Source organism: Hemicordylus capensis, chromosome 4 (assembly GCF_027244095.1).
Source record: "Hemicordylus capensis ecotype Gifberg chromosome 4, rHemCap1.1.pri, whole genome shotgun sequence".
Lineage (NCBI taxonomy): Eukaryota > Metazoa > Chordata > Lepidosauria > Squamata > Cordylidae > Hemicordylus > Hemicordylus capensis.
The window spans coordinates 77,369,538-77,388,387 of NC_069660.1; the positions used below are offsets into that span (position 1 = coordinate 77,369,538).

At 45.3% G+C, this 18,850-nt stretch overlaps 1 protein-coding gene across 2 annotated transcripts in view; it reads left to right on the plus strand.

Moving 5' to 3' along the window:
* Positions 1-18,850, plus strand: part of LOC128324848 (chemokine-like protein TAFA-5) — a 48,673-nt gene that overhangs the window by 10,320 nt on the left and 19,503 nt on the right. Inside the window, exons 1-2 of one of the 2 annotated variants that reach the window (XM_053249941.1) lie at positions 4,158-4,277; positions 16,664-16,816. In XM_053249941.1, the coding sequence (XP_053105916.1) occupies positions 4,250-4,277; positions 16,664-16,816 (181 nt within the window). In that variant the 5' untranslated portion in view covers positions 4,158-4,249. Of the gene's footprint in view, positions 1-4,157; positions 4,278-16,663; positions 16,817-18,850 lie in introns of those variants that run through there. The other variant, XM_053249940.1, reaches the window with a different exon arrangement.

Genomic DNA, 18,850 nt, shown 5'->3' on the forward strand with positions numbered 1-18,850 from the left:
CATGTAGTCTCCCATTCTAAAGCAAACCAGGGCTGACCCTGCTTCGCAAAAGGGACAATTAATGCTTACTACAAAACTTTGCCCTACTTGGCATCTCTTTCTTGTGTAGCCTCTCTGCCCCCAAAACACTTCTGATTTAGTCATATCAGGGAAAGTTATTGTCTAGATCAGGAGTGCACAACTGCAAGTCCCTGCACAACTTCAGCCCTCCAGCTGCTTCTGGACTACAACTCCCATCATTTCTAGCCACAGTGACCAAGTGTCAAGGGAGTTGCAGTCCAACATCCGCAGGAGAGCCAAAGTTGTACATCCCTGGTCTAGGCAGGCCTTTATGGTGACATTCTCAGATGGCAGTGATGCCCAGTGTCCCACAAGAGGCTGATACTGAAGTGTGCCTTAAAAAATTAAACCATCATATTGGATTGGATGCGTCCTCTGTACCCTAGAAGTGAAGATACCTGTGGTGCACTGATTCTTCTCCAGCACCTCCTCTTTCAGTATATGGCCAGAGATACAAATCTGCCTGCATACCCCAACACAACCCATGCTACCACTGAATCCTTACAGGTGCAGGGGAATTCCAGAGGCATCACCATAGCCCAGAAAGCACAAGACCACCCTTGAGCCTGGACTGACAGGGCAGATGAGAAGACTGGAAGCAATAGCAACTTGCAGTGGCCAGGACTGCAAGGCCAGCTCCAGATTTCAGGGGCCCTTGGAAAACTGTGCTTTATGGGCCTCCGCCTATCTGGGTGAGCCCCAAGCAAGCCATTCCATCACCACCATCACCTGGGTCCTTCGTAGCAGCCCAAGAATGCAGATTTCTGATGCCAGCCTGACTGCCCATTATTCTGAAAGCTGATATTGAAAACGATAGCTATAACATTTTTAGTACAAGATTGAAGTGTGCCACCAGGTTGAATCCAGGTGAAAAAGCCAACTATGCTTCAGGTATCAGAATCTGGGAAATGTATCTCAGCTTCTGCAGCAGTGTTCTCTCTCATTTTTTTCATCTGTGTGCGGAATGAGCTTTGTTCTGGGTGGCAGTATCAAGGCCTTGTGTGCACACATGCATTCAGAATGCATTCATGGCTGAATGGGGATTTGAACTCAAGTCTCTCTGGTCCTAGTCCAGCATTCTAACCACTACACCATGCTGATGGTAGCTTCCTTTAAGAGGAAGCTAAGAAATATCTCATGGCTGCTTCAGATAAGGATGTATATATTTATCTTAAAATTGTATGCATTGCTTTTTGCTTTAAGGCACCACAGTGGCTAACAACCATTAAATGTAAATGGAATATAATAAAATGTTGGCTGACATCCAGGTGATTGTTTCACATACTGAATAAGACAGGTGTTAAAAGAGGGAGGGGCAATTTTTGCCAATCCCCCCTTCTCTGTGTAGCCCTCTGTGCCTCCTGAAAATATTTCCCTGAGGGACATGAGACTCTTGGGGACATATTTTCAGGTGGCATAGAGGGCTGCAGAAGGAAGGGAGAGTAGGAAACCCCTCCTCCCTTGCATGCCCATATAATTCATCATATGCAACATTGATCTGGATGTCAGCCAGTGTGATAAGACCATGGAGACAGAATAAGAGAACTAGCAACTTAAAAACCATAGTCAGCTGAGAGAGCTCTTGTCTCATTGAGTGTCAATGATCTAGCAAAATAAATAGGTTTATCTAAATGTCTAAAGACCAGGAGAAATAGCACAGTATGGACTCCCAGAGGAGGGAATTCCAGAACCTAGGGGCTACCACTAAGAAGACTCTGTCCCACATGCTTGTCATCTGAACCTCAACAGGTGTTGTCACTCAGAACAGGGGCTCCTAAATGACCTTAATGGGGAGGCAGGCTCATGTGGGAGCAGGTGGTCCTTGATATAACTCCTAACCACTTAGGGATTTGAAGATAAGCATCGGTACCTGAAATCATATCTGGAAGCAAATAAGAATAGCTGCTGATCTATCCAGCCTATTAAGTCTGGCATCCTGTTTCCCAGAGTAGCCCACCAGATGTCTCTGGGAAGCCCTCAGACAAGATATGAAGGCATGCTCTCTCTCCTACTGTTGCTCCCTCAAACTGGTATTCAGGGACATCATGCCTCTGAGCCTAGAGGTAGCCTATAGCCATCAAGACTAGTAGCCATTGATAGACCTGTCCTCCATGAATTTGTCTAAGCCCCTTTTAAAGTCATCCAAGCTAGTGGCGATCACCACATCTCATGGCAGATAATTCAATAGATTAATTATGCTTTGTATGAAAACATATTTCCTTTGGTTGGTCCTAAATTTCCTAGCAATCAGTTTTATGGGGTGATTCCGGTTCTAATCTTGTTAGAGAGGGAAAATTTTCTCTCTGTATCCACTTTCTCCATACCATGCATAATTTTATAGACCTCTATCATGTCTCCCCTTAGTCACTATTTTTCCTCAACTAAAAAGCCCCAGATATTATAATCTTGCCTCATAAGGAAGATGAGATAGGGTGATCAAAACTGTACACGTGATTCCAAATGTGGCCACACCATAGATTTGTATAAGGGCATTATCTAGAGTTGAATTAGCAACTCTTCCCAAGAGGCCCCGATAGCATCCTGACTGCAACATTTTTGCAGTTTCCACATAGTTTTCCAGTTGTACCAGTTGCAGTTTCCACATAGTTTTCTAGGGCTGTCCACACAGAGGTTGTTGCAGTCATCAAGTGGCACATGACCAAAGGCACTCTCTCATTCTCTGTTCAACATATGTACAATCTGTGTACAGTGTACACATGTACAGATCTGTAATGTACAGTTATTCGCACATTATGTGCAGTGTATGTAAAGTAGTATACTTCCTATTTTTACCTTGTATTTGAGGGTGTCTTTATGCAGTTTCATTTTTAAAATGAATGCTGTTACAGTCATTCACACAAAAGCATGTACATTTTATTTTATTTTATTTATTGTTCAGTTTTTATACCGCCTTTCATAATGCATCCCAAGGCGGTTTACAAAAGTTAAAATACAATAAAACTCCATTAAAAATAACATTTAAAAAATTAAAACCAGTTAAACAGTAAAAACCATAAAGCACACACACACAAAGAACCCAACAACCATAAGAAAGAGAAACAGAAGCAGGAGAGCTGAGACCTGGCAGCCCTTAAGGGGAAAAAGCCTGAACACATAAAATACATTGTTTTTTAAAAGCAGCCACAGATGTCAAAGAGTGGACATTCATTTGGAGAGCCTTCCAGAGCCTGGGGGCAACAACAGAGAAGGCCCTGTCCCTTGTGCATGACAATTTAGCCTCTCTCAACATTGGCACATGGAGCAAAGGCTCCTCTGATGACCTTGTTGGGTGGGCAGAAACCCTTGGGAGTAGGTGGTCCTTCAGGTATCCAGGGCAGTCTTCCCTCTAACAGGGATTCCCAGATGTTGTTGACTACAACTCCCAGAATCCTCAGTTGCAGTGACTTTGGCTTGAGGATCCTGGGAGTTGTAGTCAACGACAGCTGGGAATCCCTGTTAGAGGGAACACTGATCGAGGGTCCAAACAGTTAGGACTTTAAAGGTATTAATCAGCACCTTGAATTGGATCTAGAAACAAATTGGCAGCCAGTGTACCTCTTTCAAAATAGGTTGTAATATGCTCCGAGTGAGCAGTTCCATAGTGAACTTTTGCAGCAGCATTCTGCACCAACTGAAGTTTCCAAATATTCTTCAAGGGCAGCCCCATGTAAAGCGCATTGCAGTAATCCAGCTGTGACATGACTAAGACGTGAGTAACCATGGCCAGATCTGCCTTCTCGAGAATTGTGTCTACACTGTGTGCAGACACCAAAAGGCATGAACAACATAATAAGGTTCCTCTCATGACCAGCCTTTTCTGGGTAGGAGAGGGTTAACCAGGGCACAGAGACTCATCTGCAGCCTTGGAATCTGTCCTCCCCAGTGCCTGTCAAGCTGGGCTACCCAGCTTTTCTACCCTGCTCTTACCCAAAGTAGGACAGAAATTGCTGATGTCTTACCATGGTTTGTGGTCATGTGGGTACCCACAGCGGGTTTTGCAGCTCCCAGGTCTGGTAACCATAGAGTGCTGTAGCTTGCAAGGAAGGAAGGAAGGAAGGAAGAGTCCTCATGCATCGGTGTGGGCTGCCATTCCACTTCCTGTGCAATGCATTGTGGGATACCGTAGGAGTTCCTCCTCCTGACAGCTGCCACACCAGTTGTCTGGGTGCTAGATTGGCAGAGCCAAAAAATGTCTCCAATCGTCTGGGAGGAGGCAGGTAAGAGCTCCCCTTCCAGCCTACCCCAGTTTGGTCATGTGAACAACCTTAATGTCTGAATAGGGCTCAAAGCATGGGTGATAGTGCCTGGTTCTGCCCCTTGAGCAGATATACAGGCTGAAGCTGTATAAAGGGTTCCTTGTCTCAGCTGCCACATGACCTTCCAGGAGCAAAACTGGGTCCAGAAACACTCCCGGGTTGGATTAGTCCATATTAATGCAAATGTAAATAGTTACACAAGTCCTAACTGTTGATTATGCTGATGGTCAGGGATGGTCAAGAGAGAAAGGTGACTTATATTCACTCACACACACAGCTAGCAACAAAGTAGAAAATAATAGAACTTAAGGAAGGGGTATTTGTCTCTAAGATGGGCCCTTCCTTTGCCTTAATAAAAAAGGCCAATATTATTACCTCTATATTGCAGATGGGGACTGCGGCTGAGAGATCATGGTTGCATTCACATGTGACGTGGAACCCATTCCGCCCCCACCTCCCGCTCTCCTGTTCAAATCCGGACGTTCATGCGAGCTGTCTTTCTGCAGTCAGCGAGACTTCAGAGAGGCGTGGGAGCTGGCTGTGCGAGCTTCCTTCACAGAAGGACAGCCTGCACAGCCAATTGGGCTGCAGTGAGGGGAAAGCTTCTTCCCTCCACTACAGCTCCATGGGGTTGAAACTACAGTGCCAGCGTTCGGATATAATGCCAATGCTGCAAAACCAGAGTTAAAAGTGGCAAAACTCCACTCTGGCCAAAGGTCAGACGTGTGCACTCTGACGTGCTGCTACGGAAACTGCAGGTGAAGGGACTTCTGGTTTCCTATTATGTCTGAATTCGTCCAGTGACTGGCCTCAGGGTTGTCTAATGGTTAGGTCAGGTTACCGTAGGGAGCGCCTTCTTCGGTCTGATCCCCACCCCATGCTAAGATCATCTGAGGAGGTCCAGCTCCAGTTGCCACCAGCTCGTCTGGTGACAGCCCAGAGGCGGGCCTTCTCTGTATCCGCTCCTGGACTGTGGAATGCGCTCCCTGCAGACATCCGTAATTTGAATTCTTTATTGGAATGTAGGAGAGCCCTAAAGACCTACCTGTTTGGCCTGGCCTTCCAGTGCTCTTAAATTGTTTTAAAGGGTCTTTGATGTTTGTGAACCGCCCTGAGCTATTTTGTAAGGGCGGTCTAAAAATAGAATGAATGAATAAATAAATAAATAAATAAATAAATAATGAGTTTGTGGGCGAGATGAGATTTGAGCTGTGGGCTTGGCTGTTTACACTCTTGGCATTATATGAAAGCATCACTAGGCTGTCACTGGGCATTATATGTCACTAGGCATTATATGGCATTATATATAGGCTGTCACTAGGCATTATACATCACTAGGCATTATACGAAAGCGTCACTAGGCTGTCTCACAAGAGGTGTCTTGTTTGCTCAGGCTTTCTGTTTTAGATGATATGTTAATCTGTAGGTGGACTAGACTCATATGTGGCAGAGGGTTGGAGCATTAATGCTCCTGCCTTAGTGGAGAGAGTTGCACTAGATCAGGGGGTTCCAGCCTTGGGTTGGACCACAAGTGGAAGGCCATTGCAGCTGGGGATAGTGGGAGTTAGAGGCCAGCAACATCTGGGGACCAAAGGTTGGGAACCCCAAACTAGATGATTTTCAAAGCCTTTCCAACCCCCAATTCCAAGTCAACCGATCAATAATAATAATAATAATAATAATAATAATAATAGGGGCCACAGAAATCACCATCAGCCAATTACAAAAAGCAACTTTACTGGGAACAGCCTATATTCTGCGACGATATCTATAACAACAGCAACAACATTGACAATAAAATTCAGTCATCCCAGGTCCTTGGGAAGGACTCGATGTCTGGATAAAACAAACCAGTCAATAACACCTGCCTGACTGTGTAAAATAATTTATATTTATTTAGACAGTCAGACAGGTGTTATTGACTGGTTTGTTTTCTCCAGACATCGAGTCCTTCCCAAGAACCTGGGATGACTGAATTTTATTGTCAATGTTGTTGCTGTTGTTAATAGATATCGTCGCAGAATATAGGCTGTTCCCAGTAAAGCTGCTTTTTGTAATTGGCTGATGGTGATTTCTGTGGCCCCTATGGTGCTGAGGTGCTCTTCAAGGTCTTTTGGAACTGCACCCAGGGTGCCAATTACCACTGGGATTACTTTGGTCTTTTTCTGCCACAGCCTTTCAATTTCAATTTGTAGATCTTTGTATTTGGTGATTTTTTCTATTTCTTTTTCTTCTATTCTGCTAGCCCCTGGTATTGCTATGTCGATTATTTTAACTTGTTTTTCTTTCTTCTCGACTACAGTTATATCTGGTGTATTGTGTGGCAGATGTTTGTCTGTTTGTAGTCAGAAGTCCCATAATATTTTTACATCTTCATTTTCGACAACTTTTTCAATTTTATGGTCCCACCAATTTTTGGGTACAGGTAGCTTGTATTTTTTGCAGATGTTCCAGTGTATCATCCCTGCTACCTTGTCATGCCTTTGTTTGTAGTCAGTCTGTGTGATCTTTTTACAACAGCTGATTAGGTGGTCCACTGTTTCATCTGCTTCTTTACAAAGGCGGCACTTGCTGTTTGTTGTGGATCTTTCTACTTTTGCTCTTATTGCATTTGTTCTTAGTGCCTGTTCTTGTGCAGCCAGTATTAAACCCTCTGTTTCTTTCTTCAAGTTGCCATTCTTAAGCCATTGCCAGGTCTTGCTGATGTCTGATTTTCCACTTATATTGTGCAAATATTGACCATGCGGTGGCTTATTTTTCCATTTTTCTGCTCAGTTCTTGACTTGTTCTTTCTTATAGGCCTGCTTTGTTTCATTGGTGTTGAATAGTTTCTCGTTCTTGACTATTTGAAGTGCATCTTCTTCACTGTCCCTTATATATTCTTCAAGGCCTCTTTTCTCCTCCTCTACTGTTTGATGGACTTGCAGTATTCCTCTTCCACCTGAGCTGCGAGGGAGGTATAGCCTATCGACATCACTGCGGGGGTGCAGAGCATGATTGATGGTCATGATTTTCCTGGTCTTACGATCTAGCGTCTCTAGCTCTGCCTGGGTCCAGTCTATTATTCCTGCAGTGTATCTGATAACAGGTATAGCCCAGGTGTTTATGACTTGTATGGTGTTCCCGCCATTGAGTTTGGACTTGAGGATTTTTCTAACTCTCCTGATGTATTCGCTTCCAATTTTTCTTTTAACTTCAGTGTGTGCAATGTTATCAGCCTGGAGAATGCCCAAGTATTTGTAATGTTCTTTCTCTTCCAGGTTCTTGATCTTGCTTCCATTGGGCAGTTCTATTCCTTCTGTTTTTCTTATTTTTCCTCTGTTCATTATTAATGCAGCACACTTGTCTAGCCCAAACTCCATTGCTATATTGCTACTGAATATACGGACAGTGTTTAGCAGTGATTCGATTTCTGACTGGGACTTTCCATACAACTTCAGATCGTCCATGTACAGCAGATGGTTTATTTTACTTGATGTTTTAGATGATTGGTATCAGAGGCCTGTTTTGTTTAGTATTTGTGAAAGTGGGGTCATGGCGATTACAAACAACAGAGGGGATAGTGAGTCCCCTTGGAAAATGCCTCTTCTAATGCTAACCTGTCCAAGTGTCTCGCCATTGATTGTTAACTGTGTACTCCACATGCTCATGGCTTTTTAAATAAATATCTGAATGTTTTTGCTGACACCAGTTGTTTCTAAACATTTTAGTATCCATGTGTGAGGCAATGAATCGAAGGCTTTCTTGTAGTCAATCCATGCAACACTTAGATTGGTTTTTCTTCTCTTGCAGTTTTCTAAAATCATTTTGTCAATCAGCAGCTGGTCTTTTGTGCCTCTGGTGTTTGGGCAATTTCCTTTCTGTTCAACTGGAAGCTGTTTGTTAGTTAATAAGTGTTGCATCACTTCATCTGCTATTACTAATAATTTGAACATGGTTGGCAGGCAGGTGATCGGTCTATAATTACTTGGAACTGCACCTTTTGCTGGGTCTTTCATGATGAGATGAGTTTTCTCAGTTGTTAGCCATTGTTCAATATCACCGCCTTTCATAATGTGATTGAACTGTTTTGATAGTTGTTTATGAAGGCTTGTTAGGTGTTTAAGCCAAAAGCCATGCAGTTCATCGTCGCCTGGCGCAGTCCAATTTTTAATTTTCTTTGCTCTTTCACTTATTAATTCTGGTGTTATTATTAGAACTTGCATTTGTTGGTTGCATTTTTCGACCTCTTTCACCCAGCCTGCTTTTTTATTATAATCTATTGGATTGTCCCATAATTTCCCCCAGAATTGCACTGTTTCTTCTTTATTTGGTGTTTCTACATTTCTTTCAGTTTCTCCTTCTGTGCTTTGGTAGAAATGTTTCTGATTCGACTGGAATTGGAGATTCTGCCTGTGTTGTGTAATTCTGGCTTCATATTTGCTAATCTTCTTTGACACTGCTGTTATTTTCTGCTTTATTATTTCCAGGACTTCTCTAATTTTCCTTGAATCTAGGTGGTATTTTTGGATCAGATACTGTTTGGTGTTTTCATTCTTCAGCTTCTTGTCTTTCATATCTTTCAATTTACTAGCATCTGATCTAAGCCTGGAGATTTTATTTTCTATTCTAATCTTCCATTTAGGTGATGTACTGCTTTCTTTTTTTACAGGTCCACTGATCTTATATCCGAGCTCTTGTGTTGTTATTGTTGCTGCACTGTACATTAGTTGGTTTGTTTCTTGCAAATTCTTGGTTGTTATTTCTGCAAGTGCAGCATTGACATCTTTTAATGCCTGAGCAAGTTGTTTTTTGGCAACTGTTTTTAGAGCTGGAAGTCGAACGCTGGTGGTTGTTTGGTTCATATGCTCAGTTATTTTTTGCTTTAGTTCTTGTTGCTTTTCTATTAAACGGCATTTGGGTTTTTGAGGTGAAGGCAAAGGGGAGGTTGCCTGGTTTTGATTTTGAAACAGTTCAGCAACGGTGGCATCCTCGATTTCCAACACCTCCTCCACCTGCGCCTGAGCAACTTCTTCAATTGGTGTTAATTCTTCTTCCATATCTTGAGCCTGTGTTGCTCTTTGCAGTTCTTCCAGCTCAACTCCTGTGAATACTTTATTTCTTATTATGAATCTTCTCTGGTCTGCTAGCCTTTGTTCTGTTATTTCTGTGTCTGGATGCTTCTCTTTCCAAATTTGGTACATTCTTTTAAAATAACCTCTTCTAGTTGGACTAGACTTGTAATAGCAGATCATTATTTCCTTGTTGGCATTTTTGGTATATTTTTTTCAGTTAAGCGACGTTTCTTCCAGTAACCTTGCGATCTCCAGCCCTGGTTGCTCAACGGAAGATCCTGAGTCCTGTTGCCCACTTGCCACCAGATGTCCAGGGACTATAGCACCTGGCACAGTCCTTGTTGACCTGGGCGACGACCGATCCGATATAGATGTATTAAAGTTACGTCTCACCATATTGTTGATGGGAGAGACACTCTTTGTCTGACTCTTCTGGTGAGACCTGTCCAGTATGGTTGGACCTCTGGCATAGCTCTCACCTTCATCAGAGCACACAAGCCCCACAACCACGCCAAGGTAGTGCCTCACTGGGGGTATTGTTGTTGTTGTTGTTGTTGTTGTTGTTGTTGTTGTTATTATTATTATTTTATTTAATTATTGAAATTATTGAAATAATGAAATTCAGTAGAGAATGAGGCGATTCTCATGATCGCCCAAAAGCGGGCTAAGGGAGCCTTGCCCGCTTTTGGGCGATCGTGTGCTGCAGCTCCCGGCAGCTAACCGCCATAAATACCCCTCCCCTAAGATGTGGTTAATGGAGCGAGTGCTCCATTAACCTCCTCATTTTGCTCGTGTGTTGCCATGGCATGTGGCGACACACAGGTAGACCCCCTACCGGGAGACTGCAAGCAGCCTCTCAGCCTCGGGGGTCTCTTCAGGATGCCCCACGCACTCATGCGGGGCATCCTGGAACTTCCAGGGGCCACACAACCTCTGATCCCCGCAGCCCCCTGAGGCTCTGTGACAGAGCCAGAAGTCGTGTGGGCGGCCGATCTGGCCACCTAGGGCTGCAGGCTTGATCGTCTGCGAGGAGAGCGGGCTAAGTCCACTCTCCCCGCAAACCCCTTTACGGCTCTTCTCGCTGATCATGAGAAGAGCTTCAAAGTGTGGCATGGTCATACTTGTAGACACCATCCTGGCTTTCTGTGTTCTGACTGCAGGGTCTCAGTGTGTGGGGGTGGGGGTGGGGAGGAGTGGGGGGGAATAGCCTGGCATTCCATGATATGAAGCAAATTGGGAGGAAAGGTTGTTCCGCAATTAGTGCACCCAGGAAACTAGAACTGAGTTTTGAAGTGCAACCATTTTTATTCCAGAATGAATTAGTCTGGTATAAATTGTGCTGTCTGTTTCTGCTCTCGCAATCACTGACAGAGCTTATAATTGCCCATCTACACTTTAAGGCGTATTTCCGAGATCACAGAACATGGCAGTGATCCCTTAACAGTCTTTATGTCTTTAATCACCTCTTTGCTCACATAGTTAAAGTAGTGGGACTGTTTTCTTCACAATTTTTCCACTCAGTATTTTTAGAAGAGGTACCTCAAATTTTTTTGGTTCTCATTTTTGTTTGTCCCTCCTCTCTTGTCATCCCTCTTTGTTTCTTTGCTGTTTCTTGCTGGCCTTTTGCATGTTTGTGGAATGCAATCAGGATAAATGTGCTGCTTGAAAGGGCAGGCAGTACCACCTGATTATAGGAATGTCTAGAACATATGCAACTGCCTTATACCGAGTCAGACCATTGCTCCATCTGTCTACAGTGACTGGCAGCAGCTCTCCACACTTTTAGGCCAGGAGTCTTTCTCACCAGCCTTACCTGGAGATGCCAGGGACCTTCTGCATCCAAGCATGCAGATACTCTACCACTGAGCTACAGTCCCATTCCCTAAGACAGTAGTCACCCAACCAAATGCAAGCCCTGCTTAGCAAATGAGAGAATCCATGCTCACTACTGCAAGACTGGCTCTCCATCTGTTTGCAGGTAGATTAACATAAAGGTAGAAGGCTGAGCTGCCTAACCACAAATATATTTAGTTTCAGGTTGGTGGCCCTGCACATGCATTGCATGGAACATGGTTAGCAAGTTAGGGACTCTTTAATGAGATACAAAGTCCAGAAGTGAACCAGCTCTGGCACAAGACTCATGATGGTACTACCAAACCTCCAAGCTAGTTTGTCCCTCTTCCAATTTCCTGTTTAATGCTGCAGTCATTATGGGAGCAACTTCCTGGAAAAACCCTTTATCTGGGACCCCGTACAGGCAGAAATGTAAGGAGAAAAACAGTGCTTGCAGTTGCTGTAGCTCCTGTGATCTCATTGCTCCTCCTCATGCCCTTTTAGCAGCAGTTCCTTCAATCTGTCCCCATGCCTCATCTTTATATGTAAAGTGATAATATTTAATGTAAATGTGCTTCTGGGCATGTACAGAGTGCTTGTCTTCACTATTGCAGCCTGTCCTTGCATGGTTAGGATTAAGGAGTAGGCTTTCTTTCTGGACAGATGGCAGGACACCCATGCAGAGGTGAGCCTCAGCATCTCAGTTTGTGGAAGTAAGGGAGTACCCCCACACTTCCCTTGACAGCCTTCTGGGAATACAGCCCCCACCCCAACTGTGGCAAACCTTTAAAGAGGTTTCAGCGTGTGGCGAGACAGTGCTTTCATGTCATCACTAATTCCTGTGCTGGTGCTCCATACCTGATCATATGTCTCCACTTTCGCCACTGCAGCTGGGCCAAGATCCAGACTTCCCCAGCTGCTTCTAATGTGCTTTAGGAAGTTTCCTGGGGAAATAGCAAGGGGGGGGGAATACATTAAGACTTCAAGAGCATCGCAAGGACAGAATTAATAGCATGTGTATTTACAGCTTTGACTGTGCTTTTACAAGATTCCCATAGAAATTAGCCACTCACAGCCTTCCTCTTGGCTGTCCATCCCATCTTGTTCTGCTTTTGCAAGCATCTACACTGGAGACAGCTTCTTGCTTCTCATGCTGTTGGAACCCTTCTTGGTAAACCACATCGCTAAGTGGGTCTCTGTGTGCTCTACATACAGAAACTGCAAGATGTGGAACAGCCTCACTACCTTCAAATTGTCCCCAGTTGCGATACATCACACACAAATCCTTGGATTAAGGGGACCATTCAGAACCATTCAGCATCTGTTTTAAAAGGGTCTTCATTTTAAGAAGGTGTGTTTGCTGTTGCTACACCAGCGTTTCCAGCAATTATTCTGCAAATAGTGAAGGGCAGATGTGTGTCCTGAAACCCTCCGGGATAGGTCATATGGGCTGCAACACCATATTGGCTGCCACATATTTCAGTGTCCTGAAATCCTCTGGGGGGCAGCCATTGTGTGGTTGGGGGCTGGCATGTAGCGGTAGCAGACGATGACTATTATGTGAAGTGATTCCCTCAGCAGTGAGGGACCACAGACCTTCCTTCCTTCACATATTACCTGCAATACTCAGATACACTAGTCCTGCATAATATGGGGGTTCCTGGTACATGAGTTACATGAAGCCATGAAGTTAAAGAAAGAGTGTGTCCCTGGTGTTGTCAGTAGCACTAAGCAATCATTACAGGCTCAGGCCCCAAGTCCTCAAAAGCAGGAAAAGTTTTAAAAGAACAGGCAGCAAGGTAAATCATACCCGGCGGATGCAGTTCTAATAGAAACGTCTTAGCCTCTCACATCTACTTATTCAGATAACAAATAACTCTCTCTAGGAGAGAGAGCTGGAGATTGAATGTATATATTACAGTCCAAATAAATATGAAAAGGCTGCTGCGTGTGCCTGTATAAATCCCAGTCGTCTCATGTGTTTTCATCACATGAATGCCATTGAAGAAGATGTGAGGAAATGAGAAACTGTTGTTACCCATCTAATAGGGGAAGCAGGCAAACAGATGGGTTCCTGAACTTATTTAAAGGAACAGGAATATATATATTTATTTAAAATACATATCTCAAGTATATAATGCACCACAATAGCATGGCCAGGGCTTGCAAAGAATGAAAGGAAATGGAGACAAAGAGGGAAAGTAATAATCAGGGGTGCATTAACAGCCAGGCTCAGTGGCTCTTGCCTGGCAGGGACTATTTTCAGACCTCCACAGGGGCCCAGCTCATAGCAAAGTGGGAAGGCTGGTGCCAAAGACAAGGCAAGGAAGCATATAGAAGAGGAAGGAATCCATGAAAATGCTGGCATCAGGGCAGGAAGGCATGCCTAGGTGGACAGGTGGCAAAGAAAAGGTGGGATTTGCATGGAAGTAATGTGCTCCAAGCTCGTTGCACAGACTGAGGCAGCTGTAGTTGTACTTGTATGGAAGACCAGTATGGGAGTATTTTGATGATGCCCAGTCAGTGGGCTGGAGAGTAGAGAGAAGAAAAAGGCCTTGTTTTGAAGTCAGGACATTGTGGCTGGGAATATCTGGATGAATGACAGCAGGCTCCAGTTTGAGAACCAAGTGCCTTGCAGTGTTGTAAAAGAGACCAGTTTTTGCTTAACAGCTTATACAGGTTGAGTATTGCTTATCCGGACTGCTTGGGACCGGATAAGCTCCAGATTTTGGAATTTTCTGGATTTTGGTGTCGTCCATAAACAGTGAGTCGGAACTCTCGCAAGAGCGCACAAGAGTTTATTTATTTTTCATTTGTATTTATTGTTAAATTTATATACCGCCTTTCATTAAAGCAATCCCAAGGCGGTTTACAGCAAAAAAATTTAACACAAGACGGTAAAAAAGACACTATTAAAATATTAAGTGGGGAAAAAATATTAAACAAATCTGATTTTTTTTAAAAAAACAAACAAACCTCCCACCGAGTTCCACCACCCCGCCCCCCCAATGGTGGCGGCGAAGTGGAGGTGGGCGAGCGGAGGAGGCGGGAGGTGCCGGTGACAACGGCAATGGTGGGGGTGGGAGAGCAGCAGCGGCTAGACGGCCCTGGCCCTGAGGAAGCCACATTTTTAAAGTGAGCTAGGTGTTTTTGTTTTGTTTTGTTTTTTGTTTTTAAGGCTGTGGTGTCCGGATTTTGGAGCATTGCGGATTTTGGGTGTCCAGATAAGGGATACCTGACCTGTAACAGTTGAATATCTGAGTCCAATTTCTCCTTCCATTTCATCAGCAGAAATCAATAGGACCAGTGACTCATCATTTATTGCTTGTTCCAGTATATTTATTGTTGTTATATTTCCCCCCCTGCTTTTCTATGAAAACGCACAAAGTGACTTACACAGTTTAAAAAACAGTGGCCTACATCCAGACTAGCATTATATTAGCACAAGGCTTCACAACTTCGGCCCTCCAGCTGTTGCTGGACTACAACTCCCATCACACCTGATCATTGGCCACTATAGCTGGGGATTATGGGAGTTGTAGTCCATCAATAGCAGGAGGACTGAAGCTGTGGATCCCTGCACTAGCATAAGAATGTAGAGCAATAAAGTTGAGCCAAGAAAGGAATGTATTTTTCCAGAGATAATCTATCTAAGTGGTCGCTAAGAGTCAACACCGACTTGATGGCATTTAATCAATCAATCAATCAATCAGGTATTGTGCTAGCAGAAGATGTTGACATGTTGCTCAATGCCTTGAAAAACACACACAACACATTGCAAAATGTAATGTGAAAAGGCAAGACATTGGGAAATACATGGCAAAATCCATTGTGACACTGGTTTGCCTCAAACTGAGGCCGGTTCAGAGGTTCGATCGTGAACTGAACTGGCGGTGGTCTGGTTTGTGATTGAACCAAATCAGGCCTGGTTTGGGCAAACTGGTTCGGCTTGGTAAGGGCGGCCAGGCGGGGGGTGGCAAGAGAGGCAATAAGCTGCTTACCTGACCAGCAGCTGCTGCCACTCATCAACATTCGCCCTCCCTGGCACAGCCTCCCTGGCACGGCCCCAAGCATGCTCCCCTCTCCTTTACTGAGCCAGCAGCTTGGTAAAAGAGGAGGGAGTGTGCTTGGGGGTGCACCAGGAGGGCAAGCGGGAGAGCCGGCAGCCACACCAGCTGGGCAAGTAGCTTATTACCTCTCTCACTGCCCTTGCCCGGCTGCCTATTATCCTTGGAAGGGTCCCCCATCTCCTGTATTTGTAAAGGGGAATCCTCACTGGATACTCTTTGACAAGTGTAAGCCACACGAACCGCCCAAACCAATTTGGACCAGATTGGCTGGTTCAACCAAATCAGTTCAGAGCAACATGGTTTCGTCCAAATTGGTTCGAATTCTATCCAAACCATGTTTTTTGGTTCATGCACGCACACCCCTACAGTGCATTGTGAGATCCATTGTACAAAATGCTGCACAATCTTGTATCTTCCACTAGCAGATGTGAGCCATCGTAGAGCACCACAACTTTACGCAGCTCTGCTAAATTAATAAGGGCATGCAACTTACCTTGCAGAGAACTTGGTTTGGGGTGGCATAGAAATATGCTAAATAAAATCTGCTAAATGAAAACTTCTCTCATTGCACTAGCACAACACTAGTCTGGATGTCAGCTAATAAAATCATATACTGCAATAGTATACAAGCAAACAAATACTTGGATTACAATCATAGTGTTCTGCAAATCGAAATGCAGTAAAAGTGTAGTTGTTCCTCAGATCTGCAGTATTCCTTCCTTGTGGGACAGGAGAGAAAAGAATGGATTTAATATGTTCTGGTTCTAGTGAGTTGACGCAAAGCTTAATTATGTGAATGACAATTGGATGAACTGACTTTGGACGCTGCCCCAGCTGTCTTGTTACAGTAGACTCGGTTCTTCTGTCAGCACTGGGGCTGCCGGTCAGCCTGAACTGTGCAAACCCAGACTGAATTTTAGCCTGTGGGCTACTTGCCAGCATTAGAGAATGAAAAACCAGAACAGAAAAAAATGAATCTGTAGGAGTCATTTTTAGCACAGAAACTGCCACATGGTACACTTGCACACTAAGTTGTTAGATGGGAAGGGGTCACATGTGTTGTGCATGTGATGCATACATTGTGAATGTGTGAATGCAGGTGCACTTGCCACCATGTGAAGATCTTCCCATTTATATGAGGTGTGTGGAAGTAACTGTTAGGATTTGCAGAAGACATTTGGCAAGGTTGCATGTGTATTTGTTGGTCCAAAGAGCAGAGACCAGGCCTCTCCCACCGAGCTGAGTGGCTGCCTGCCACCCTGTCCTGGGACAAGGCTGCATCTTTAATGCAAGAGGTCTGGCTCTTAGTGTCCTGCTCTGGTGGATTGGCTGCATACTTGTCTTGTTCTGCTGGGATTAAGACTGTCTTGTGTCCCGTTGTCATATGCAGGAAAGGAGCTGGAAGTGGGGACGTGTGAAATCACAGCATTGGACAGAGATATGAGCCATCCCAAGAGGATGATTGCCCGGCAGACGGCTCGGTGTGCCTGTAGGAGAGGCCAAGTTGCTGGAACAACGAAAGCAAAGCCTGCCTGTGTGGATGGTAAGAGAGCAAGGGTCCCTTCTCCCTCCACTGATTGCTTGAAAGGTCCATGCAGCAGAGCCAAGGAACAGGAATATTCAGAAATGTATTGAAAAATGCCAAGGCATTCCTGGTACTTATGCTGATGTGCATCACCCACGATCTCTGTGAACTATGTGGTGGTGATAGGAATTGCTGTTTCTTGTTTTATTTTAAAACACCCCTTAATATCCTGTTTCTCTGAAGAAGGCAGGAAGTGGCTAACCATAAGATCAATACAATACATAACACAATATTAAATATATCCTCTCTAATAAAACGCTTGGTGTCCGTCCGTGGACGGACACCAAGCGTGTGTCCGTGCCTCCCTGCCCTGCAGGCGCAGAACAGGGCAAGGGAGACACGCTCGCAGGTACCCGGCAGCCATCTTGGGCGGCCAGAAGCGGCCGCCCCGAAGAAGCCGGAAAATCGGCGCCGGGGTAAACTGGGCGAGGCAGCGGCGGAGCCGCTGCCTCGGCCAAAAGAGACGGAGGCCGGGGGTGGAGCGGAGGCCACTTAAATATTTTTTAAAAGGCACCCGCAGCCGACGCCGCCGACCCTCCCTCCCAGCTGACCCCCCCCATTAAGGGCCAAATCGGCCCAGCCACTTGCCCCCGCAGCTTCCGCCGCCGAGCAACCGCCCGCCCACCCAGCTGCCGATACCTCCTTGCCCCCGGAACACGTCCTCCACTTGATCCGCTGCTCAATTAACAGAAGGAGAGAGGTGCTCGCATGCAGAGCTCCACTCTCTTTAAAGTCTCTTCCCGAACTGGCGCTTTGCGTCCTTGCCGCCCAAACCACCAGTTCGGGAAGAGACTTTAAAGAGAGTGGAGCTCTGCATGCGAGCACCTCTCTCCTTCTGTTAATTGAGCAGCGGATCAAGCGGAGGACGTGTTCCGGGGGCAAGGAGGTATCGGCAGCTGGGTGGGCGGGCGGTTGGTCGGCGGCGGAAGCTGCGGGGGCAAGTGGCTGGGCCGATTTGGCCCTTAATGAGGGAGGGAGGGGGAATGGCAGCGGGGGGACAGGAGAGCCGTTACTAGGGCCCGTTGTTCAACGGGCCAAAATTAACGTGTGTGTGTGTGTGTGTGTGTGTGTGTGTGTGTGTGTGTGTGTGTATATATATATATATATATGAAAGAAAAACACCTATACAATTTAAACAAGCAAGGTTTTTGAGAGCTTTTACACTAATGTCAATATTTATTTATTTATTTATTTCTCAGTTTTATTTCAGAAATTTGTAGATCACCCCCAAACTTCTGTTTTTGGGCAGTTTACAACAACATAAAACCAATTAAAAATGAGAACCACATGAGAACTTAAAACCACAATCAAATTAAAGAGCTTGGGTGGCAGGGGTGAAGAGTCTTTAGGGATTTTTTAAAAATTGTCAGATGGGGGAAGGTTCTTATTTCAGCAGGGAGCACATTCCAGAGTCCTGGGGTGGCAAAGAGAAGGCCTGTCTCTGTGTAGCCACCAGACAAGCTGGTGGCAGCTGCAGACATACCTCTCTGGATTATCTCAATGGGCACTGGGGCTCATGGCGAAGAAGACTGTGAGGTTTTCTCATGCGCAGCCTAACCCAGGCTAGGGAAGCTCAGCCTGGGTTAGGCTGCACGTGAGCACTGCCGAGATCAGACCCGATCCTGGTGGGGCAGCACTGCCTAGCCTCGTTTTAAAACCTGGCTCTTAGCCAGGATTAAGGGCTCAAGTGAACTCTTAGCCTGGGCTCTGGGATCATGTGTTTGCTGGGGCTATATTTAGCCCCGGTGGACCTAGAGTGCCCATTTCCTGGGGAAATCCTCCAATGCATTGTGCACATTGCGTGGTGCATTGTGGGAGCCCTGGAGGCCAGGACACATCGTTCCAGCCTCTGATGCTGCATGCTGCAGGCATGCAGCACTGCTTGTGCTACCAGAAACAAGCCATTGCTCATTTAGGGGGAAGGTAAACTTAACCAGCCTCCCCACTGGCCCTGCCTGCACAGTCGTAAGTACCCAAGGCCTAAGCTGCTTA